This window comes from Pinus tabuliformis, chromosome 7 (genome assembly GCF_031772625.1).
Source record: "Pinus tabuliformis cultivar Carrire ecotype Pingquan chromosome 7, CPIR1, whole genome shotgun sequence".
NCBI lineage: Eukaryota > Viridiplantae > Streptophyta > Pinopsida > Pinales > Pinaceae > Pinus > Pinus tabuliformis.
Genome location: NC_142293.1, coordinates 63,027,676 through 63,052,687, shown reverse-complemented (window position 1 = coordinate 63,052,687; position 25,012 = coordinate 63,027,676). Strand labels below are relative to the sequence as shown.

Here is a 25,012-nt window from a genome sequence, read left to right as displayed (position 1 = left end):
AAGGTGACCCACATGTTGTTTGGCCCTAGTTCCTACACCTCTCGGAGAGAGGAATCCAAGAAAAATATCAGCTGTCATAAATAAGGTGACCCACATTTTGTTTGGCCCTAGTTGCCAATTTTAACAAGCCACCTTTGCCGCACCAACATTGGCCACTCTTTCCATTTCTTTCCTCTTAGCCACAAAGACATTTACACATGCTCCAATTCCACAACCCGGTAAGCCCAACAGGTAAGTGCATTTTCTCTCTATTTTTTTGCATTTTTATTACAACAGTTTTCATGTGTATTTGTTTTACAAATTTGTGCATTTTTTCTTTATTTTTTTATAGCATTCATGGCTCAATCAAGGGCAGTAGGGAAGGGGCAAAGGAAGCGGATACAGATTAGGAGGATGTAGCAGATGCAAAGATGACATTGGATATAGAGGAGGAGGATGCAACATAGGAGAGCAGTGGTGACCATGATGATGAGTACAGTGATGTTGATTTTGATGATGAGAATTGATGACTTATGAACTACCTATTGCCTTGAGGCTTGTAGTTGTTTTGTATTTGCTAATTCTATTTGCCATTGGCATTACTACTACCTATGTAACTGTTAAAATTGGCAACTAGGGCCAAACTCCATGTGGGTCACCTCATTTATGGCAGCTGATATTTTTCCTAGATTCCTCTTGTCGAGAGGTGTAGGATCTAAAATCATTCGATTCCGAAAAGTATTTATGGAGATATGAATTTATTTGTATTTACTTGACAAATTGTCAAGGTCGGCGAACAGTTAAATGTGTGGCACACATGCCCAGTGAATCATATAAATACATGAGGTTGATTCATTTTCTCATCATCTCATCTCACTCATTCTTCTCTCTCTCTCCTTAGCTTTGGGTTATACAAGAAGCAGCTCACACGTGGGAAGGAGGACGCATTAGGGCAAGGAGGACACTGAAAGGAGGACGCAGATGTTGCTAAAGGTCTCTTTGACCTGCGTTGACCAAGAGTTGACTCATCAAGGGTGCGGTTTTGGTGTGGATGCCTCTCCTAGGTAGGCCGCAAATTCTGGCACAAAAATTGAGGCAACCTGTCCACAGGTTTGACTAGCGTTGACTGCCCTAGTTTTGGGTAGCAGGTTGACTTCAGTCAACAGCAATTTGACTATTTTGGGGTTGTTCAAGGGTTGTTTCTTCAAGCTTTTCGAGGGCTAGTTGACCGAAAATTGACCAAGCATATTGGAGGTCAATTTCAACTCGTTTGACCAAGTTTGACTTTGCTGATCTAGGGTTTGTTGTTGCTGATATAAAATTACAGAATTCTAATTTTGTACTATTTCTCTCTGCTGAACTATTGAAGATAAAAGAAGATTTGATCAAAGGGTTTCCCCGCATTGGGGTTTGTCCCTGGCTAGCCGCCACATCTTGTGTCTCTTGTCTTGGCTTGTTTTCTGTTGATCGTTTAATGTTCTATCTGCACTTTACTTAATGTATATGTGATTGCTAATCTATGGCTAATAAGAAGAAAAGAAGTAAACTACTCTAAGCATAGAATATACCATAATTTAACATGGCATCAAAGCTGAGGTGAAGACAAAGCCGAAGCAAGAGCAAGAGTAAGAGAAATCACCAAAGAGAAGGTTGGCAAGGCTATCCTAAAAACTTTATGGAGTCCTCAACATTCTTCCCCGCCGAAGACAAGCTCCATGAGAAGTCTAACTATCACGGATGAAAGATATCTCTCGATCTGACTTTAGAAGATCAGGAAGTGTTGGACCATGTGAGAAACAATATTGTTGCGCCTCCATCAAATGCATCCGCTACTGCCAAAAACAAGTGGTCCAAGGGAGAAGTCAAAGCAAGGAAGATCATCCAGGACTCTATCGACAAGCACCTGGTGGCCTATGTTTCTGAGCTGACAACCTCCAAGGAAATCTACGATAGACTGGTGAGTTTATTTAAAGTTAATGATGCAAATCAAGTTCTATTCCTTAGAAATAAGCTGAAGGAAATTAAGAAGGGCAAAGATGTATGCAAGCATATTTCTTAAGGATCATCAAGATCAAGAATGATCTCCTATCTATTGGGCAAGTAGTTTCTAACAGGGAAATGACTATCACAACTCTTGGAGGACTGCCACCTGAATGGTATATATTCAGGACTACTCTTCTCAACAATAATGTCATCCCAGGATTTGAGGAATTGATGGCTAGATGTATTCAAGAAGAGACAAGGATGGAGAGCAAGAAATGCCCACACTTAAAGGCCATCCCTCTGCCTTTTCTTCTCATGCTAAAAAAAGAAACAATTATGGGGCTAAATCCAAAGGAAAGGCTGGACCAAAGGGTGGAAGAAAAGGTTGATGTTACAATTGCAACAAAATGGGCCACTATGCAATGGAGTGCCTTGATAAAAGGGAATCACGCCATGACAATGACCAAAATCACTCTCAAGGCAATCAAAGGAATGGCAGGTCCAATGGCAGAGGTAAAAGAAATGTTGAAAATCAAGGAAGAGGACAACTCTTCAAGAAGGCAAGAAACTCCAGGTATGAACCTAATGTTGTCAACAATAAGCAAGATGAATATTGTCTACCAGTGGCCCTCTCTACTACTGCTCCCCCGAACTCGTTGGGGAATTGGCTTATTGATAGTGGTGCCTCAAGGCACTTCACCGGCTATAAAGAAGCTCTCTTCAATCTAATAGAAAAGGAGACCAACCTGGAAATTGTTCTTGGGGACAACGCAAAATATCCCATGAAAGGCGTAGGGAATGTCACTCTTCAATTCAATCAGGGTAATACAATTCATTTGCAAGAAGTCCTATATGTACCTGATCTCAAAAAGAACTTGGTGTCCGTTTCGGCAATGCAGGACAAAGGCTACAAGGTAACCTTCATTGATGGCAAGGTACGTGTATGGAAAAAAAAAAATTTAAGGAAGCTTTCACTCTTGGGTTTCGAGTCGATTCATTATATCAAGTCGGAGGAAGTCCGTTGGGTGTCATGTCTTGTGACACATCACTTCAGTCCGAACTATGGCATCGGAGGTTTGCGCACCTTCATTATAAAGCTCTACCCAATGCAAGACAAATGGTGACAAGGATGCCCGAGTTCCGAGTAGAGCAAGAAGGTGTATGTCATGGATGTGCCAAAGGAAAGCTCAAAAGAGGACCATTCCCCTCAAGCCAAAGCAAGACCTCCGATATATTGCAGTTGGTTCACTTAGACATATCTAGTATGATGCCTGTGAACTCTTTGGGAGGATATTTATATTACCTCACTTTTACAGATGATTATTCTCGCAATACTTGGATATACTTCTTGAAAAAGAAGGATGAAGTGTTCACTTGGTTTCGTCACTTCAAAGCCTTGATCGAGAATCAAACCGAAAAGAAGATCAAGATCTTAAGGACTGATAATGGGACTGAGTATAAATCGAATGAGTCCCATGACTTTTGCAAAGAGGCTAGCATTAAGAGGGAGACTACAACACCATATACTCCTGAGCAGAATGGTGTGGCGAAAAGGAAGAATCGTACGATTGTGGAAGTTGTCTATGCTATGCTTCACGATCAAAGACTTCCGAAGTTTCTATGGGCCGAAGCTGCAAATACCGCCATATATGTGCAAAACTGATGCCCTCATCAAGCATTGGGTTCCAAGACTCTCGAAGAGATGTTCACTGCTAAGAAACCTGACGTATCTCATTTTAGAATTTTTGGAAGTCCGGTATATTTTCATGTGCCGAAGGAGAAGAGGAACAAATTGGGTGCATCTGGAAAGAAAGGAATCTTCATGGGCTATAGCGAAAACACTAAGGGCTATAGAATCTATGTGGTTGGTCAAAGGGAAATCGAGATTAGCCATGATGTCACCTTTGACGAAGATATGGCTCTTAGCAAAGTTGACAATCTTCCTACTCAAAGGGGATCTAAAGAAGCTGACACCAGGGAACCCAAGGAAAAGGAAGATGAGATGATGTCTGATGTGGAAGAACCTAGGGATCCTATTGATCCCCCTCCGCAAGAGACTTCCTCTTCTAGGAAGAGGCCTTCATGGCTTAGGGGGGCACTTGATGATGCTGAAGGGCACGTTGCACCCAGGGAAACCTTCCGGGAAAGTAAGAAGCTGACCAGGTATCAAGGATACTTGACCATCATGAGCACGATCATCCAAAATGAGCCATCGTCATTCACAGAAGCTGTCAAGCATCAAGTATGGAAGGATGCTATGACTGAGGAATATGAGTCCATCATGAAAAACAATGTTTAGGATGTGGTCCCCAGACCCCAAGAAAAAGCAGTTGTCACTTCGAAATGGCTTTACAAGATAAAGCATGCAGTTGATGGAAGTGTGGAAAAGTATAAGGCTCGTTTTGTCGCTTGTGGCTTCTCTCAGGAGGAAGGTATAGACTATGATGAGATATTTGCACCTGTTGCCCAATATACCACCATCCGCTCGATCATAGCCCTTGGTGCTTCGCAAGGATGGAACCTACATCAGATGGATGTTAAGACCGCGTTCTTGCATGGTTCGATCAAAGAGAAGGTCTATGTGGAGCAACCCGAAGGATTTGAGATTCATGATCGAGAATCTCATGTGTGAAAGTTGAAGAAGGCCCTCTATGGGCTGGAGCAAGCACCCCGAGCGTGGTATGAGAGGATCGATAGCTACTTGATGAAGCTGGGATTCACTAGGAGTGAAGCTGACCCTAACCTTTACTTTAAGGTTGAAGATGACAATCCTTTCATACTAGTGTTGTACATTGACGACCTCTTTCTAACAGTTGCAGACCCTCTCATTCACAAATGTAAGAGGGAGTTGGCTTCTGAATTTGAGATGAAGGACCTAGGACTGATGCACTATTTCCTAGGACTAGAAGTCTGGCAGAAGCCAGGGGAGATTTTCCTATCTCAAGGAAAATATGTGGTGAAGATATTGGAGATATTCAGTATGGTGGCCTGCAAGCCCGTGACTACCCCGATGGAGCTTGACTTCAAGAAGTTATGAGGTAGTGCTGCCGGACCCGTTTTACGAAATGCTACTGAGTAAACTCATCGGAGCATTGATGTTCTTGGTGAAATCTCGTCCGGATATATGTTTTGCAGTCAACACGTTGAGTCAAAATATGGTTGAGCCTCACCACTCACATTGGATTGGTGCCAAGAATCTGTTGAGATATCTTCGTGGCACAATCACTCATGGGTTGAGATACACTGCCGGAGATGTGAGACTACATGGATATACCGATGCTGATTGGGCAGGCAGTGTGGTGGACCGAAAGAGCACTTCCAGGTGTTGTTTCTCTTTGGGATTTGCCTCGATATCCTGGATGAGCAGGAAGCAGAAGTCGGTGGCTTTGAGCACCGCCAAGGCAGAGTATATTGCTGCTAGTATGGCCTCTTGTGAGGCGGTTTGGTTGCGAAAGCTCTTCAGTGAGCTGTTTGGATTTACATTGGATACCACCGTGATCCTGTGTGACAACCAGAGCGGGATTCATTTATCAAAGAATCTCGTATTTCATGATCGCTCCAAGCATATCGATATCAGGTACCACTATATTCGGGATATGGTGCAGCGGGGAGCAATAAGGCTCCAACATATCAGTACAGATGAACAGGTCGTCGACATTTTGACGAAGCCCTTGGGAAAGGTCAAATTCTTGACTTTCCGAGAACAACTTGGTGTCGTTCAAAGACCCTCTTATGAGGGTCGAGTATGATGTATTGAGCTCTGGGAGCTCCAGGGGGGCGCGGGGTAATTCTTGGAGTGACATGCGACCACAGGGCGACTCACCATCCCTTGGTGGTACACTATGTACAGGGTGAAAGGTTCAACCTTCCCCTGTTACACCCAGTGGCGACTGTAGGACAGGATGATTAGTTCTCCTGTGGGCTAGGATGATTAGTTCTCCATGGCGACTGTAGGACAAGATGACTAGTTCTCCTGTGGGCCAGGATGATTAGTTCTTTGTGGCGACTGTGGAACAGGATGATTAGTTCTCCTTTGGGCCAAGATGATTAGTTCTCCTGTGGCGACTGTTGGACAGGATGATTCGTTCTCCTGTGGACAGGATGATTAGTTCTCCGGTCAAGGCATCCTACCCATGCAGTCTGGGACTCATGGGAAGTACCTCTCATATGATCAATGAGTAGGGAAATGGGGTTAGGGACCATTGGTAGTACTATTGATGGACGCATCGTTGTATCTACCGTACTCCCTATGCTAGGATGACCTCCATTGATCTGGGATAAATGATACTGATCTGGGATCAGTGAGAGTGGTATGACACACTCTGAGACTGACTTCAGATCAGTGGAGGATGGTATGATACATCCTCGATCATTTCTTCTTCTTCATAGTTCGAGCAAAGCAGAGCAGGGTGAAGCAATGTAGGGTAGTTCATTTGATGGCTGGGATAGTAGCGACGGTCAGACGGATTGCAGATGGAGTTCTCCCTAGTTGAGAGGGACTGTTAAAATTGGCAACTAGGGCCAAACTCCATGGGGGTCACCTCATTTATGGCAGCTGATATTTTGCCTAGATTCCTCTTGTCGAGAGGTGTAGGATTGATCGAACGATCATCCGATTCCGACAAGTATTTATGGAGATATGAATTTATTTGTATTTACTTGACAAATTGTCAAGGTCGGCCAGCAGTGAAATGTGTGGCACACATGCCCAGTGAATCATATAAATACAAGAGAGGTTGATTCACTTTCTCATCATCTCATCTCACTCATTTTTCTCTCTCTCTCCTTAGCTTTGGGTTATACAAGGAGCAGCTCACACGTGGGAAGGAGGACGCATTAGGGCAAGGAGGACGTTGAAGTTGTTGAAGGTCTCTTTGACCTGCGTTGACCAAGCATTGACTCATCAAGGGTGCGGTTTTGGTGTAGCTGCCTCTCCTAGGCAGGCTGCAAATTTTGGCACAAAAATCGAGGCAACCCGTCCACAGGTTTGACTAGATTTGACTGCCCTAGTTTTGGGCGGCAGGTTGACTTCAGTCAACAGCAATTTGACTGTGTTTTTGGGGCTGTTCAAGGGTTGTTTCTTCAGGCTGTTCGAGGGCTAGTTGACCGGAAATTGACCAAGCATATTGGAGGTCAATTTCAACTCATTTGACCAAGTTTGACTTTGTTGATCTAGGGTTTGCTGCTGCTGATATAAAATTACAGAATTCTGATTTTGTACTATTTCTCTCTGCTGAACTATTGAAGATAAAAGAAGATTTGATCAAAGGGTTTCCCCGCATTGGGGTTTGTCCCTGGTTAGCCGCCACATCTTGTGTCTCTTGTCTTGGCTTGTTTTCTATTGATCGTTTAATGTTCTATCTGCACTTTACTTAATGTATATGTGATTACTAATCTGTGGCTAATAAGAAGAAAAGAAGTAAACTGCTCTAAGCATAGAACATACCATAATTTAACAGTAACACATTTTGATTTTGATGAATTAATGAGAAAACTACAATAGCTTGTCTTTCTCCTATTGGATCATTAATGAATATTGAATATGTATTATGTCACAATTGTATTTGTATGCATAATGTTACTTTGTAAAACTTACATCTTATGAAAATCTATGTTTAAATCAATGAATTTTTATCATGAATGAGAATTTGTACAAGAAATATCTAATTTTTAATATATATATATATATATATAGTGTATCTGAATGTGTCCGTGTCCGACACTCGAATCCCCATGTCCCCTATTAGGTGACGTAGGTTGGAGCATTCTACGGGCATATTTGGGATCCTGGTATTGATATGCAAGGTCTGAATTGCTTGAGGGAAAGCAATCTCGAGAAGGAAGGACTATAATGTCCCTTTCCAAATTATCACTTCTGGAGGACGACTCAATAGCCTATTTGATTCTCGTAGGCTATAGTTAGTGAAAAGGGGATCAATTAATTTAATTGTTTAAATGTCATTTGGGTGAAAAAGCAACATGTAAAAGTGACATTGAATAATTAAATTAAAAAGGTGTTATTAAGTGACTATGGAGAAAAAACAAGGAAAACTTTATAAAGTCACTTTATATTATTTAATTGAGCGGGAAAAGGTAAAAAGGTAAAAAAAAAGGGTCAAAAGGAAAAAAGGTTATAAAAAGAAGAGCCACGGTATTTATGATGACCCCTGGTATTTTGATGACAAAAGGGAGATGGGAGCTCACTTTTGGGGCATGCTTGATTATCTTATTGTTCTTTGGAAAGTTGTTGGCTTCAAACCCTTGGACGAAACCCTAAGGGCATTCTGGTTTCGATTGTGAAAGATTCAACCCTAGCCAGTAAGTTGGAGAGATCATTCTAGTTTCTCACATTGGGCATACAATAGATTCGATTTGGGTTGGTTTTCGTGGAGAAACAAATCCACCCTAGCTGATCAGGAGGAAAGATCACTCACATCTTTCATAGGTAATTATTGCTGAAAATCCATCTCATTGCCAAACCATGGAATTATTTGAGGAGGGCATAGCAGTTATACTCATCCATTCGAGGATTTATTCACTTGTTTTGGCCAAGCTGTGGCTACAACGCGAGCTTGTGGAGTGTGAAGGCCACATTGTCATTGACAGGTTGCATTATCAGCATTTAAAGGGGCTGTTTAAGTTCAGTTCTTGCTGCTCATTCCCAGCATATTTCTCTCATCAAAGCGAGGCACCTTTTGCTGGTTCATGGCATAAAAAGCAGGATTGATCTACTATAACCAGTCTATCCATCATGATCTCTTTCAGCAGTTAGGAGAGGTGATATTCCAACACTGTTATCATTCTCTTTCTCCTATCAAATTGTGCCACAGTCAAAGCTGTTCATGTGATTCCCAGCATTGATTCTTGTTCCTAAAAAGGCTGCCCTAGTGTGATAAAAGGCCAGATTAATAAAACAGATTAGGATACATTTGCTGTGGTAATCTTGCTTGTGGTACATTTGCTGTGTGATCATTGTGTTAGAAATATTTCCTATTTGATTACATGCAAAATGTTTGTCAAAATGTCTACAAGATAGAGGCTTTTTATTTGATTACATGCAAAGTGTTTGAAGAAAGGTTTACATGCAAAGTGTTTGACAAAATGTCTGAAAGATAAAAATCAAAGGTTTTACAAGTTTGGTCAGGATAATTTAATAGGGGATATTACACTATAAGTGGAGTACAGACTAAGCTATTTTGGCATCAAACAGAGTCCTCCCTTGTATGCCAAAGACACGCCATTAAATGAAAGACTCCTATAGGTGAGGAAAGCAGAGCCCTGTATTTAATGAATCACCAATCATCTGCCACCTTATCAAGCTTGAGAGAAGGTCAAGTTTTCACCTTTTCTTCTTTGTAGTTGTGTTTGAAATAACAACAGATCACATGTCCTAACGTTTGAATGGGCTCTGATTTCCCAAAGAAAGATACATGATAGGAACATAGCTCTAGAACTATAGTTTCTGTGAAAGGATGCAATCAAACATATCAATGGAAAGATTATAAAGAGGAAATCAGGGAATATCTTCTAGAATCATTAATAAACAAAAAATTCGCTGCATGCTCTTCCACAAAAAACTTTTCCCTTTGTTTCTGCTCAATGTTTCTAAGAATAAAAGAACATGATTGTTCATCTTACCTTCCATGGCCATTCAATCAATTTATGAGAATGTTAATGCCTCCATATATAATTGAAAGAAGAATAAAAGACAAAAAAAATATATCCTGGCAAAACTAAGCACAATGAACAAGTATATTCTTGAATTCTACTGACTTTGAATGAGCTTTTATGATCCATCTAAATTTCCTGCTTGCATCCCCTAACAGAGTTGTCTCGTGTTGCTGCAAAGTGTGTCATTGCTACTGCACAGCTTGAATATTTAATAAGAACAAATAAAGACATCCTTCTACTTATACAACAAGTCAGGAAAAAGACAACAAAGGGGAATCATCAAAAGAGGTTTACAAAGGAAAAACAAAATGAACTTGGAGATGTACAATTGGAGGATATTTTTAAATATATTTTCAGCCAATATACTACCAATGTGGTCTAAAATATAGAAAACCTGCCTAAATTAGGATTTAGCGCAGTAGATGAGAATTGTAATTTTGCTTTTGTTGATGAAATTATGATTTTTTCCTGAGGAAAAAGAAAAGGAAGCACAAAATTAGATGTGACACCCTACCAGTCTTTTGGATCACGCTCTGGGGCATCATTAGCTGATGTCAATTGATACGCAGCCAGCTTTTGCATTGAACCATCTGGTAGTTTATATACTATCCAAGATCCTGCAGAGAAGAAGGTAACATATAGGGAAGAACTCGTAAAAATATGGTATTTACAAGACCCAACTAGAACTTACAAGAAATTGTAACGGGACACTGACAGAATTCACAAGGAAAAATTAATGCTCTTAATAGAAACTGGTATAGCTTAACAATCCATAATCAATAATTTGAAAGACAATGAAAAAGAAAAAAGCTCATAAATCAATACATCCATGTAATAAATGGACATTTGTCCAATGGTAAGAAAGTCATTTCTATATCTCCCTACGATGATGAACATACTAGAAAAATGCACTTTGCATGCAAAAAGCAGAAGCGCTTGCACTTAAAACATATGGTAGAGTGCAGTTTAGTGTTTTTTCATTTGGACAAATAGAAATTTTTTGACAGAATTTATACCAAGCAAATTACAGAATCCCTGTTGTAGAATTCTCCAATAATTTCTACAAATAAAATAAGCATTCATAATTTTATATACAAAATTCCTTCACTAAGCACACAACATACTGGTCTGAACTTTTAGTAGCATGTCACAGAGCAATTGAGGTGCAATATACTGGGTTCGTTGCTTTCTCATGTTTGTTTGCCCAAGCTGATAACTCAATTGTTTATTGGTTGTTTGTGCATTGAGACTTGTGTTTGCCTAGTCGGTTTGGGGCTAATGGTTGCTTAGCCTTGAGGGACTTTGGCTTCATGTTGCTAATTTTCTAGTTACATTATATCTTGCAACCTATGTCATCTGACATAGTGACGCGGGACACAGAGGACATGGACATATATATATATATATATATATATATATATATATATATAGATATAACAAATTAGTATATTACACATAAATATAAACATAAAGATTCAAATTTTGTTGGAATATAGAAATTAGAACATTTGCATAATGATGATACAAACTCAATCATACAACTTTACAGCCAGTTACTATTTAGTACTTACTAGTACTAAAACAACAATGATCAAATGACAAACTGTGATATTCCTAATTAGAAATTAACAGCAAATACCAAATCAATGTACAAGGAACAGCAAAATAAATAAAAATCACGGCCACGAAATCAGTACCCAAAAAGATACCAGAAAAACATTCTGAGCCATTTTATTAAATAACTGGGATTGGGTACATAGAATGAGCTGAAATGATAGAACCTGGGCTTGCCAAGCAAGCTGAGCAAAACCCAGAAGGAAGCCTTTGACCCAATTGAGAAATGGCCTAGAAGAGTGAAATGCGCTTTGCCCAGTGAAAACTGCTACTAGTTGCCAACTGAAATGGCGAGTTCTACTCTGAATACTGCCCAAAATGCTCTGAAAATTTAGCCCTGGACTCCTCTCCCAATACCACAAAAAAGCAGAAATGGTTTGGGCTGAATCCAAGTGATGAGGATGTTGAAGAATCTAGGGCAAATAAAATTAAAGAGATTCTTCTTATCATGATAACAATTTGTGAAATGTTTTTACAATTTGTCTTAGCTTGATCTTCTTTTCATTATTAGTGTGTGTTAGCTTTATCAAACTGCTATCAAAACAAAAGAGACAAGAACACAAATGATTTGGCTTTCTGCCAGGGCCAAAACCTCTCCCTCTTGGAGAGGAAAACCCACACAAAATTCTTTTTATAGAGATTCCAATTGAAGAATACCAAGATCATGACCCTTGACACATTCTGCCACTCCAAGACCAAGACATCAATCCTCTTGCTCAAACACTGCTGAGATCATTATGATTGCTGCACCATTGAAGCCATCACTGCTGCATCACTGAGATCTCCATTACTGCCTCTTCATCATGTCACTGAGATCTCTTGCTACCATACTACTGTCATCACACTACTGCAGCATCTTCACTGGCTGTTCCTTTCGTGTGGGATCATCATTGATGTACATTCACATCAGTACCATCGAAACAATGAGGTCACTGAGATATCAAAGTCACGATCCCATAATTATCCATGCTAGGAACAGGACTGTGTATATCACAGAGGTCCTTCCTTATCAATGATACAGTGATCACCGAGTATACTACTGAGATATCATCATGTGTTGTGTCTATCTTGAATGACAATGTCATTACTCAGGGTATGCCGAGAAGGTATATCATCATGATCTTAAAACTGTGATCATAATAGTTAAGCCGAGAGTGTAGATCTATTTCCTGTAACCCTAACCACTGTTGTTCATTATGTAGAGGCTGCTACAGGGATACCACCCGAGATATACATATCTATATGCCAAGACTGCTTCTTGTAATGCGAGATCCTCTCTCTGCATTTCAATCCATCAAAAATCTTCTTCATACCCATCTGAGATCCTCATAGACTAGTCTACCTGCACCTTATACCCATCCGAGGTGCAGTTAGACCCTTAGATACTTGCCCTAATGCAATGCTGATATGCTCCTTTAATTCATGTGAATTCTGTCCCTGCTTTGATGCGGATCTCTGCTCCCATAATCACCTGAATCTTTAGAGATAAATTGCGAGTTCTTCTTGTGTGATTTGCGCTGACTCTAAGTGGGTATTTATAGTAGTTTGTGCTCCTATTTGAGCCGACGTGTACTTGTGAACCGACATGTCTTTCATTTGAGCCGACATGTCATTTAAACATATTTAATTCAATATTTGAAGCCGATAATGATGATCTCTGTTTCTTTTTGCTTGCAGACTTCTTGAGCATGCCAATGGAGGATTGTTCTTGGTCTTGGAGGGCTGCTTTGACTTGAATATATTTTACATAGGCTCTTAAAGAGCTTCTTTACACATGACATGACTCTTTGACATATAAATAAAATCCTAAAGACATCAAGAAGAAGTCTTTGACCTAATGATACTTCTTGTTCATGAAACCCATGTAGCAAGATGTACAAAAATAATTTATCCTCTTTATTACATCATTTACAAAGACCATGCCATTATGAAGACCGAACCTAGTTACACTTTCTTCAACACTCCCTCTTAACTAGGGAGGTATTCATAATGGTACTTGGTCATTCTCAATCTGAAGAATTTCTCGTAAGAAGAATCGGATTTGCAATCCATCTGTTATAGCATCATTTGAACCAACATTGTTTCATATAGCAAGGCCTTGACTAGCAGCTCTATCTCTCACTTAGATCAGAGGACACAATGTTGGCGAGACCAATGACTGATAGACACGCATCATCATTGTCTCCCTTAGGGTCATACCCAGCCGGGTGTTCTCCGAGTATGCCCTACTAGGACTATTCTCATCTTGGGTTCCTAGCCCTCAAGAATATCGATCCTCTTGCCCACTCTTGTCTTGGATGCCCTACCACATCCTCAAAGAGTGTCGAATGCCAGATGATTACACAATCCTCCATTATTTCTTCCAAATTGAAGACAAGAATGTTGTGTCTAACTCTCCCTCTCAACCAGGGATGAGTTCCAAGTTTCTCTTCACTCAGAAACTTACTCGAGTTCCTTTACTCATAGGAACCTCCCAGAGCTCCCTCTTACCTAGGGACTCTATCATCAGTACTTTATAGGGTCTTCTAGTTGACTGATGATCCAAGACCTTGATGTCATCAATTTCTTCATATGTAGGGTTCAACCATCCATCACTTTCCTTCATGTCATTCCTTCTTTTTCGAAAAGTATTCTCCTTGGCTTTATATCTGAGGCTTCCTTCATAGGGCCATCTATCTTCACTTTTCCTTCAATAGTGATTGCTCTAGATCATAAGGTACATAGTTGTGACATCCTTCACAACTCCCCTTACCTTAGCCCTGCACACATACCTAGACTTTCTCCAAGAGGTCAAAAACCAAAAACAAATCACATATTACCTTTTTGGTGATGGCCTTTTCCAGTGACATCTTCTTGAGGTATCAACACCCTACACACATGTTGATACATCTCCCAAAGATATCTGTTGTCAAGGGTCTTCATCTTTTCAGACTTTCATCAAAGTCTTCACATCTTTCGAGGAGATTTCCTAGTCAAATCTTCCTGATCCTTTGGATGTTGATTGCCTTCATCATGGTTGCATACTTCACAATCTCTTCCATCCTCACACCTTCCATTCCTAGGATGTTTCAATCAGATTTCTTCAATTGTAGTCAACTACCTCATACTTCATATGAGGACATATTATGTTGATTTCATCTAGTGTGACTTATGCCTTTCTGCATCCTTTCAGAGGAGGAGATCCTTTTCCTTTTGATCATGCTTGATCCATGTTACCTGCAACCATATGACATGACATTACAATATTAAATACAAATACAAGCATACATACCTCATTTTACCTTTGCTTCTTCCAGCAACTTCCTTGATTGAAAAGATCTTCAATCCCTTGATCTGTTTCATTTCTCATGTCATCTCATGAATTCCATAAGTTGGATTTCCTGATGAAACACTTGCTGCCTTCCTAGACTAGGGGATCCTCCGCTGAGGTTTCTATCAGAGAATCTACAGGATCTTGCATATCCCCATCTGGAAAATGTTTCCTTTGACCTGGATGACTTCTTCCTTTCCTTTAATGTCCAATGAGATTTCCAAGAGCTATGTCCTTCATGTTTCTCATGGTGATATCACGAGCTCTTGTTTCTAATGCTTCCATGATGCCACAATGCATCTTATTATCATGGTCATATCTGCAAAGGATTTTGGAGTCTATGATAGGATCCTTTTGTGAGGGACACCATCTCACTCATTGGAGAGTTCTGTTCCACCCTCTTTCCTTGGTCCTTTTCTTCAACTTCCTCCATCCTTCAGGCGATATGAGCTCTTTTCCATAATCTTTCCATAGTACTATTCTGTCTTGTCAAACTTCCCTTTCCTTTCTGCACATATTTGAGTCTTTTCAACTTGTCTTTCTCTATCTGGCATAGAGACCACAAATTGTTGATTGAGGTAACCTTCTTATTCATGGACATTTGTTACCTTGCTTATCAATATGAATATTAATGATGATTATCTTCTCATTATTTTTCCCAGATCTCGCAATTGAGATCTCATGAAGATATTCTTGTATTTCAAAGAGTACCTCTTCTAGCATTTCATATATTTCTTATCTGTCTCCTTTCTTGCTACATAGAGATGAGAGGACTTTTAAGAGTTCCTTCTCATGAATTCAAAGGAGACCTGTTCACTGACTTCTCTTCTTCATAAGGGTTCTGTCAACCCTTCTTATTCAATGCAAGGACCTCTGATGACCTATCAATCTATAGATCTCCTTGCATTCATAAAGTCATTTCAAAGAAAAATGATTAATGAAAATACTTACTTGAGATGTGAAGATGAAATCTTCACCTTGACCATGTTGGCAGTAGATGGAGCAAATTTATTGATGCTTCCTTCGACTGAGATCTTTGATAGTCAGATTGCCTTCTTTGCCTTCGAGCTATCTTGATATACAAGTTGTTGACATAGTTGTACTTATGGAACCTTGTAATATGCAACATAGTATTGAGGTTGTTTGTCCATCAGATAGTATAGCTTTTATATCGAGTACTGACCATTCAATTTCCTATGACTGCCCTCAATTAAGTTCTGAGAATTTGAGACTTCAGGACTGAGATAGTGGTATTCAATGAGACTGTGGGAGGCATCAAGGTTGTTGGTATCCTGAGATCTGAATGCTTCATCTTTTTGACAGTTGTCTTTCAAACCCCTCACTGTTGTAGACTTGTTGATGTAGGTTGCCTCTTAGATCTAGTGTAGATCCTGATTCCTTCAGCTAGCTTTGATGCCTTGTCGAAAACTTGACTTCAGAATGTCCCTTTTCTGCCCTCTCTTTGACTTCTGAACAAATCCCTCTGATACCATGTTGAAGAATCCAAGGAAAATAAAATTAAAGAGATTCTTCTTATCATGATAACAATTTGTGAAGTGTTTTTACAATTTGTCTTAGCTTGATCTTCTTTTCATTATTACTGTGTGCGTGTTAGCTTCATTAAACTGCTATCAAAACAAAAGAGACAAGAGAACAAAGGATTTGGCATTCTGCCAGGGCCAAAACCTCTCCCTCTTGGAGAGGAAAACCCACACAAAATTCTCCTTATAGAGATTCCAATTGACGAATACCAAGGCCATGACCCTTGACACATTCTGCCACTCCAAGACCAAGACATCAATCCTCTTGCTCGAACACTGCTGAGATCATTATGATTGTTGCACCATTGAAGCCATCACTGCTGCATCACTGAGATCTCCATTATTGCCTCTTCATCAGGTCATTAAGATCTCTTGCTACCATACTACTGTCATCACACTACTGCAACATCTTCACTGGCTGTTCCTTTCGTGTGGGATCATCATTGATGTACATTCACATCAGTACCATTGAAACAATGAGGTCACTGAGATATCAAAGTCACGATCCCATAATTATCCATGCTAGGAACAGGACTGTGTATATCACATAGGTCCTTCCTTATCAACGATACAGTGATCACCGAGTATACTACTGAGATATCATCATGTGTTGTGTCTATCTTGAATGACAATGTCATTACTCAGGTTACGCCGAGAAGGTATATCATCATGATCTTAAAACTGTGATCATAATAGTTAAGCCAAGAGTGTAGATCTATTTCTTGTAACCCTAACCACTGTTGTTCATTATGTCGAGGCTGCTATAGGGATACCACCCGAGATATACATATCTATATGCCAAGACTGCTCCTTGTAATGTAAGATCCTCTCTCTGCATTTCAATCCATCATAAATCTTCTTCATACCCATTCGAGATCCTCATAGACTAGTCTACCTACACCTTATACCCATCCGAGGTGCAATCAGACCCTTAGATACTTGCCCTAATGCAATGCAGATCTGCTCCTTTACTTCATGCGAAATCTCAGAGAGAAATGTGAATTTTGTCCCTCCTTTGATGCGGATCTCTGCTCCCATAATCACCCGAAATTTCAGAGATAAATTGCGAGTTCTTCTTGTGTGATTTGCGTTGACCCTAAGCGGGTATTTATAGTAGTTTGTGCTCCTATTTGAGCCAACATGTACTTGTGAACCGACATGTCTTTCATTTGAGCCGACATGTCATTTAAACATATTTAATTCAATATTTGAAGCCGATAATGATGATCTCTATTTCGTTTTGCTTGCAGACTTCTTGAGCATGCCAATGGAGGTTTGTTCTTGGTCTTGGAGGGCTGCTTTGACTTGAATATATTTTACATAGGCTCTTAAAGAGCTTCTTTACACATGACATGACTCTTTGACATATAAATAAAATCCTAAAGACATCAAGAAGAAGTCTTTGACCTAATGACACTTCTTGCTCATGAAACCCATGTAGCAAGATGTAAAAAAATAATTTATTCTCTTTATTACATCATTTACGAAGATCATGTCATTATGAAGACCGAACCTAGTTATACTTTCTTCAACAGAGGAAGCCCTCCAAATGGTGCGAATGGCTCTCTAGCTAGTTGCATGCACTGCTGGAAACACTGTTGCTTGAGCACCCACAAATCCACCACTGATGAGTTCTCCAAGCCACCTGTGAAATTATCTTTGAAAACCCCAAATCTCTAGCTCTCCTAGCTCCCCAACTTGCACTGCATAATCCCTGCGCAGTCTGTCCTCAATAATGCTTGCACACTGCTTGAGAATGATGAATTTGACCCTCTGAATCAGCTCCAAATCTCCCCAGCAAAAAACACCTAAGTCCTCGCTTCTCCAGCAATGGAATTTCCCTTCAAAACTGACCCACGAATTCCCTCTACAAATGCACACAAGTGTGTTGCCCCTCTTCTGCGCCCCTGGAATGCGCATTGCTCGATTTGGTCCAACAACTGAAAGATCAGCTCTGTGTAAGTATTGTGATAGACTCCTCAATCTACCAGCTAGGGAGACACATGAAGTTCTCTAAAATCGGCATGGAATCTTGCTTGAGACTCCTTGTGCTAAACAACTCCAAGAGATCTCGAATTTTGAAATTCAATTGACAAAAAGACCCCAAAGGAAGGCCTCCATTTAGCTGGCCCAAGCGCTCTCCTTGGTGGCCCCCACTTTCCACTAATTCACACTCCCTCCCTCAAGGGGTGGGTATTGCCTCCTTTTCTTGAGTGTGGGACCCGTTCACCCACTTTTCCTAAGTCCAAAACGCCAAAATTGCCTCCAACGCCAAAAATTACAAATTTTGCTACACTTAGAAAATTTATGGAATAGGGGATATCACACAAACACACAGGAAATTAGAACCATAAACTGCAGTTTTCTCATCAAATCATCAAAATCAATCTACTACATAAACACTAAGTCACTGCTACTATAGGTGGCAATGCTAATGGTAAATACAAAAGAGGGTAGATACTAGAACCATATATTGGAAGAATCTCATAGCTTGTCACTGTCAGCATTCCTCTTCCATGTTAGGATCATTAAAATCAGCATCACTACCATTGCTCTCTCCTCCATCCTCCTCTTATATATCCAATCCAATTGGTTCATTTGCTAGTGTGGAGCATGACCCCTCAAAAGTGACTGACTCCAACACTTTTGCTATTGAGACAATTGTCTTGCTACAACAATGTTTTTTTAGTATTTGAAGTTGCACTTGCAGCACCACTTGCAGACTTAGCCGCTGTGATAAAATTCCCTATCCGCAGTCCTAAGTGCCCTAACAACAGGCCTGATCTACTGCTCTTGAAAAGCCCTCATCCGCAGTCCAACTAGGAGTAATCTGGCCGCAGAGAATGGAGGATCAAGTTGTGCCCTTGCCGCAGAGAAAAAGAGGAGCTAGCGCTGCCCTAGTCACAGTCCTAAAGGAGGTCACCTTGGCCACAATTGGAGAGGCCCTAATCAGCAGCAAATGAAGGAGGAAAGCCATAGATAAAGGAGGCCTATGTTGCACGAAACGTGGTACAGAGGTCTGTTTCCGTACGGAAACTGGTACGAAACGCGGAAACGCGTTTGGTACGGCCGTGAAACGTGTTTCCGACCGTACTACCATGTTTCCCAAAACGGAAACGTGGCCAGTACGGCCGGAAACGCGTTTCACGGCCGTACGACCCACGTTTCCTCATTAACTTGTGTTTTTTTTTTTTTTTTAATTTGTTTTTTAATTTATTTTTAGGGTATGTTAGTGACTTCTAGTTGCTTCTAGATGCATGTCTAAAGTTATAAAAGTGAATTTTTGCCCTAGTGTTGATATGCAGTTCATCAGGGAGTTTGAGGCATATGCAGTTCATGGTAATGTTAAATATTCTTAAAGTAAAAGTGATATTCTCCTTTATTTTTCATTTTCAAATTTCATCCTTTTACTTAAATTTTTAACATTACCATGAAATGACTCAGGATGTTTGAGAGTGGTTTCGCCCTCATTGGATTTCATATGGAAAAAGTAGAATTTTAGATCTCACTCAAAATCCAGCAGACTTATTTGTTTTTCAGGATTTCAGGATTGGGGGGATTGCAATGTTTCCATTGGATTTTATCATGTACTAGGGTATGGAACTTGTATTTAATCAAGAGAACCAAGCCCTCTATGCAGGGGAAACTCCCAATAATCAAGATCATGTAGGGTACTAGGGTATGAAACTTGTATTTAATCAAGAGCACTAAGGTCATTCGACTATGTAGGAGGAGACTCCCAATACAACAGTGGTCCTTCTAAAGAATGGGATGTGGATGCAGAAAATCCTGATTTGGATCTCTCTTTTGCAGCCTTATAGTCTTTATTGTACTTGCAGCCTCATATATTAATATAAATAAAGGCTGATTTTGAGATTTGGATATATAATAAAGGTTGCTTTGGGATATTTCGATATTTTTATTTTCATTATGTGATCATTCATGAGTAAATGTGATGTAAATTAAATCTTAATGTTTAAGTGTAATAAATTATGATGTATCATTAATGCTTTATGATTGCACATATATATATATATATATATATTTAAATATTTTCAATATATATATATATATATATGTATATATTCGCATTTCCCCGTTTCCAAAATTTGGGGAGGTCGCGTTTCGTATCGCTTCCCGTTTTGGAAACTCGTACCCGTTTCTTTGTTTCGTGCAACCTAGAAGGAGGCCCTTACATGTAGTTTCACAGCTAGAGTTCTAACAGTTGGTTGCTATCCAGAAGGAGACCTTACACAATCACCTAGCCACTGGGATAATGCCACATTGTTGTAGGTGACAGCATGGCCATTTCCGTATTGTTTGGGTATGATATGCTGGGCAAAAAGAATCCAATAAGGAGCTATGGGGCTGCTGCATAAAGGCTGATTTGGTCACTGTGTGAAGGGACAAGGTTCAGACCCTATAAGGCAGGGTATCATTGGAGCAAATGTGTGCAGGCAAGCTGCAGTCAATAGGTGGACTGTGGGGTTTGTTTAGAGTGTTGTAGCTCACAGCGTTTGTTCTCTATCTAGTGTCCAGGTCTACTATGAAATGCATCAATCCTTACTGCATATGAAAGGCGCCAGATCAGCAACCTTGACATGATCAATAAAGCAACATAGGAGGAAGAGCTTTATAGAAGGAAAGCTTCAGTATTCTGGGAATTTGGTTGCGCTGCTCTAGGCCTATCATCTGCTTCTTTGTGTCATCTTCATGGTGAAGATCTCTGATGTCTGATTTCCTATTTTGGCAAGTCAAAGTGTTGACTTCAAATGTATTTGTACTATCTCTCTCTCTGCTGAACTATTGAAGAATATAAGAAGAATTGATCAAGGGTTTCCCCACATTGGGGTTTGTCCCTGGCTGGTGCCACATCTTGTGTCCTCTTGTCTTAGCTTGTCTTCTGATGTTTATGTTCTATTGCACTTTACTATCATGCTGATGTGATTGCTAATCTGAATATTGTCATTGGGCTAAAATGAAAAATTGAAGTAAATTGCTCTCAGCATAACATACCTAAAATTAATAGATAACAAAAGGGCATGGGATAGCAAAATTAAATATGCATTGTGGGCTGATAGGATTACAAAGAAGAGTTCAACAGGAAAGAGTCTCTTTGAGTTAGTTTATGGCTTGGATGTCACCCTTGTCATGCACTTGATGTTGAAGGAAATGTAACTAGGCTCGGTCTTCATAAATGTACTTTTAATATTTGTACTTATTCACGAAAAGAAATATTATTTTTATAATATAGGTCAATGAGTTTTTTGCTCATTGAAATAGGTCTAGCACTAACTAAATTGCTATAGGTGAGTCAAATAGTCAAAAGGAAATGTTGAAGGCCTTATGGGCATGTTACACCTGGTATGTGTATGTATTATGGTCAAGAGAAGACCTCCAAGCAAAGTCACAAGCATCCTCCAAGCAATGACATCCTAAAAAGAAGAAATCTGAAGCATAAAAGTCAAGTCGGCCTCAAGTTATCTAGTCGGCCTAAAAGAAGGAGCAAACACCTATATATATTAGGGTCATTACACCACTCAAATAGAACACATTCATAGGTCTGAAATTAGCGCAGAAAATGAGGAAGAAAAAGGGTGATCAAGTGACAAGAAAGGGAGCCTCTAGTGCAGCGTATAAGGAGGAGTCTAGGCCGAAGTTGAGAGGACTGTTTTCTAAGGTAGAAAATAGTCACAAGTGCAAGAAACAAAGCCTCTTCCTGCAGTCATTGCAGCACTATCATCACAGTCACATAACATCATTGGTTGGGCAATCTAAGCAGGCCTATAAGGCCCCTCACTCAAGTGTAGAAGGAGCCCTCTCAAGCGAAGAAGGAAGAGGTCTAAATCACAAAGAAAATAGTCACACGTGCGAAGATAAAGAGGTTGTCCCCGCTGTTATAACAACCCTTCCATTACAGTCATACAAGTTCATTGATAGGTGAAAACAAGAAAGGAATCATCATAGGAAAAGGGTCTCATCAAAGGTATCTCCTCTAGAGCAAGTGCAACACGGTTTACTAACAAGTTGAAAGAAGAATGAAGTGCCGGAAGGAGGAGGACAAAGTGCCGGGGAACAAAGTGCCGGAAGAAGGAAGCCTATGTGTCGGGAAACAAAGTGCAGAAAGGAGAAAGGGCTTGACTTGTGCTTGGAGGATATTCTAGTCAATGGTCTAGGGTTTGGCATTGATCAATAGAAGCTTCAATAAGAGAAATTCACTAAAGGGTTTTCCTCTCAAGAGAAGAGAGGTTTTGGCCCTGGCAGAGAGCCAACATCTTGTGTTCTTGTTTTTATGTTTTGGTAGCAGTTTGATGAAGTACACACATATGCACTAATAAGAAGAAGAAGAAGAATAAGCTAATAAGGAAAAGTAAAAATACTCCACAAATTGTTATCAAGTAACGAAGAATCACACTACACTACTTTGCCCTAGATTCTTCAACATGGTATTAGAGGTAAGGTGACACATCAAGGAAAGGGCATCTCAAGAACACTCATCAAGGGAGAAGCATCTACAGTTGAAGCATCAAGCCTAGAAGTCTCAATCACTTCAAGGATAAGACGGGTATACAATCCATCATTCATCAAGGAGGTCTACATAGCAAGAAGAAGAGCCTTACATAAAGGCACCTACAAAGAAGAGAAGATTGAAGCAGGACCTACATCAAGCTCCGAGTCATCAAGCAAATCTCATCATCAAGCAAGTCCACTTGAAGAAGGCAACTTGAAGAACATCAAGATCCTAGGAAGTCAAGCCATCAAGTCTTCAAGGAGGAAGCAAATTCATTACATCTCAAAATCTATCAAGTACATGTCCCCTTCTGAATATACCTCAATTTCTTTTTGCAAGGAAAGCAATGAATTGGTAGGTACCAATAACTTTCTTGCGTGGAAGAAGAGGACTAATCTACTTCTCAAGGAGAATGAACTCCTAGAACATGTCAAAGGGAATATCACTATCCCTGCTAAGGAACAAACTCAAGCCTTAGCCAAGTACAATAAGGATGAGAGAAGAGCTCAAAGGATTCTAATAGAATCAATCAAAGACTCTCTCATTCCTTATGTCTCCAAATTTGAGACATCAAAAGAAATTTATGATAAGCTAGTACAGCTATTCTCAGTATCCACAATCGGAGAAGTAATATCTCTGAGGAATGAATTGTACAAGATGAAGATAACAAAGGAAGGAATAGCTCCCTACTTCATGAAAATCTCTGAAATGAAAGATCAACTTCAAGAGCTTGGGGAAGTCATGACTGACAGAGAAATTACAATTGTAGCACTCAATGCTCTACCTGAGGATTGGGGCAACTTCACATCAATCATATATGCCAAGAAGGAAGCAACCACTCTCAGTGAAATGTGGTCTCCTCCATGCAGAACAGAGGAAACCAGACTTAAAGCAAAGGAAGATGTGGGATAAAAGGAGCAAGCATTTGCTACCATGGCCTTGAGAAAGGGTAAATTTGGCAAATTTGGTCCACGAAGAACAAACAACAAAGACATGTCCAAAATCCAATGTTTTGGATGCCAAGAATATGGACACTACAAAAGCAATTGTCCTAAGCTTAAGCAGGACAACAACAACAAAAGAAAGAGGGAAGCAGCTCACATGACTCAAGAGGTGAAAGAAGAAGAAAAGAAGCAAAAGAAGGAAGATCCTCCGGATCTCTACTATGACTAAGTCAAACTCTTTACTTCAAGTCTTCTTTCAAGGTTTTGAGTAGGATAGGAGCATGTAGGAATAAAATAAAATTGCATGACTAGAAACATCTTCTAGAATCTAGAAGCATGAAGTACATAGAGTTCTAGATACTCATGAAGATGTAGCATTTATAATGAGAATAAAAATGCATGGGTAGAAATATCTTCTAGAATATAGGAGCATGGTAGATATAGCTCAAGATATTCATATAGAAGGAGCATACCTAGTATAGGACCTCATCCATGATAAAGGAAGATTGATCATGATTAAGAATCTTAGAAGATCTCCATCATCGAAAGAAAAGAAACATTTGCAAGGCAAGGGTCTTTAAGATCCTATAATGGAACCTTCAAAAGAAGGTTCATGAACCAAAGCAGATGTCTCATCGGGAATCCCATTCATGGGATTTAAGAAAAGGGTGATATGCAAGCAAACTAAGATGAAGCAAGAAGGGCCACACTAAGGACAACCAAATGAAATGAAGATGACCAAAGGAGAATCAAGATGAGGTATGTATGCATCAAAGTTTAGTCATGTTATAATTTGTATATTATTAAGTCATGGGAATAGTTTTATAACATGATCAAGTATGAAAGAATCTCTTTCACCAAGGACATGCTCGAAGGAATGTACTACAATGAAATGAAGGTCAACAAAAGAATATGCTCACATAAGGAGTATAAGATTGCTGACTAAGAAGCAAGAAGAAATGTTGACTAGTCCAGGAAGCAAGCAATGAAGAAATGCTCTCACAAGAAGCATAAGATGGTTGACCCATCTATCTAAGAAGAAGCAAATGAAGAAAGAGATCAAGCATGTGAAGAACACCATGATCACTGAGAATCACTATCTGACAAAAATACTTTGAAGATATCTCCCAAAAGAAAGCAGGACAAATTTGACAAAGGAAGGAAGGACCCTTGACACCGATGAAGGCCTTGGAGATATAAAAATACAGATAATTGATTCTACTCTACGAAGATGTCGTGATGAAGAAGTCATCCAACAAAAGAAAAAGCAATGTTGAAGCAATATCAGGATGAAGTCATGATGGGCTACTAGGTCGAAGCATGTAAACAAGCAAGTACAACGAAGCATGTACAAGATGACAAAAGAGTAGCCAGATGACAAGAAAACCTGATGTATGACATGAAAGCCACTTTCCACGAAGGAAGAAATGACATGACAAACCAGGAAGGAAAGTGATCG

The 25,012-nt window shown here is 39.8% G+C and overlaps 1 protein-coding gene across 1 annotated transcript in view; it reads right to left on the bottom strand.

Annotated features, from left to right (window-relative positions):
* Positions 1-25,012, bottom strand: part of PNG1 (peptide-N-glycanase 1) — a 303,302-nt gene that overhangs the window by 56,593 nt on the left and 221,697 nt on the right. Inside the window, exon 14 of the mRNA XM_089457702.1 lies at positions 10,148-10,250. Within this exon, the coding sequence (XP_089313828.1) occupies positions 10,148-10,250 (103 nt within the window). The remainder of the gene's footprint in view (positions 1-10,147; positions 10,251-25,012) is intronic.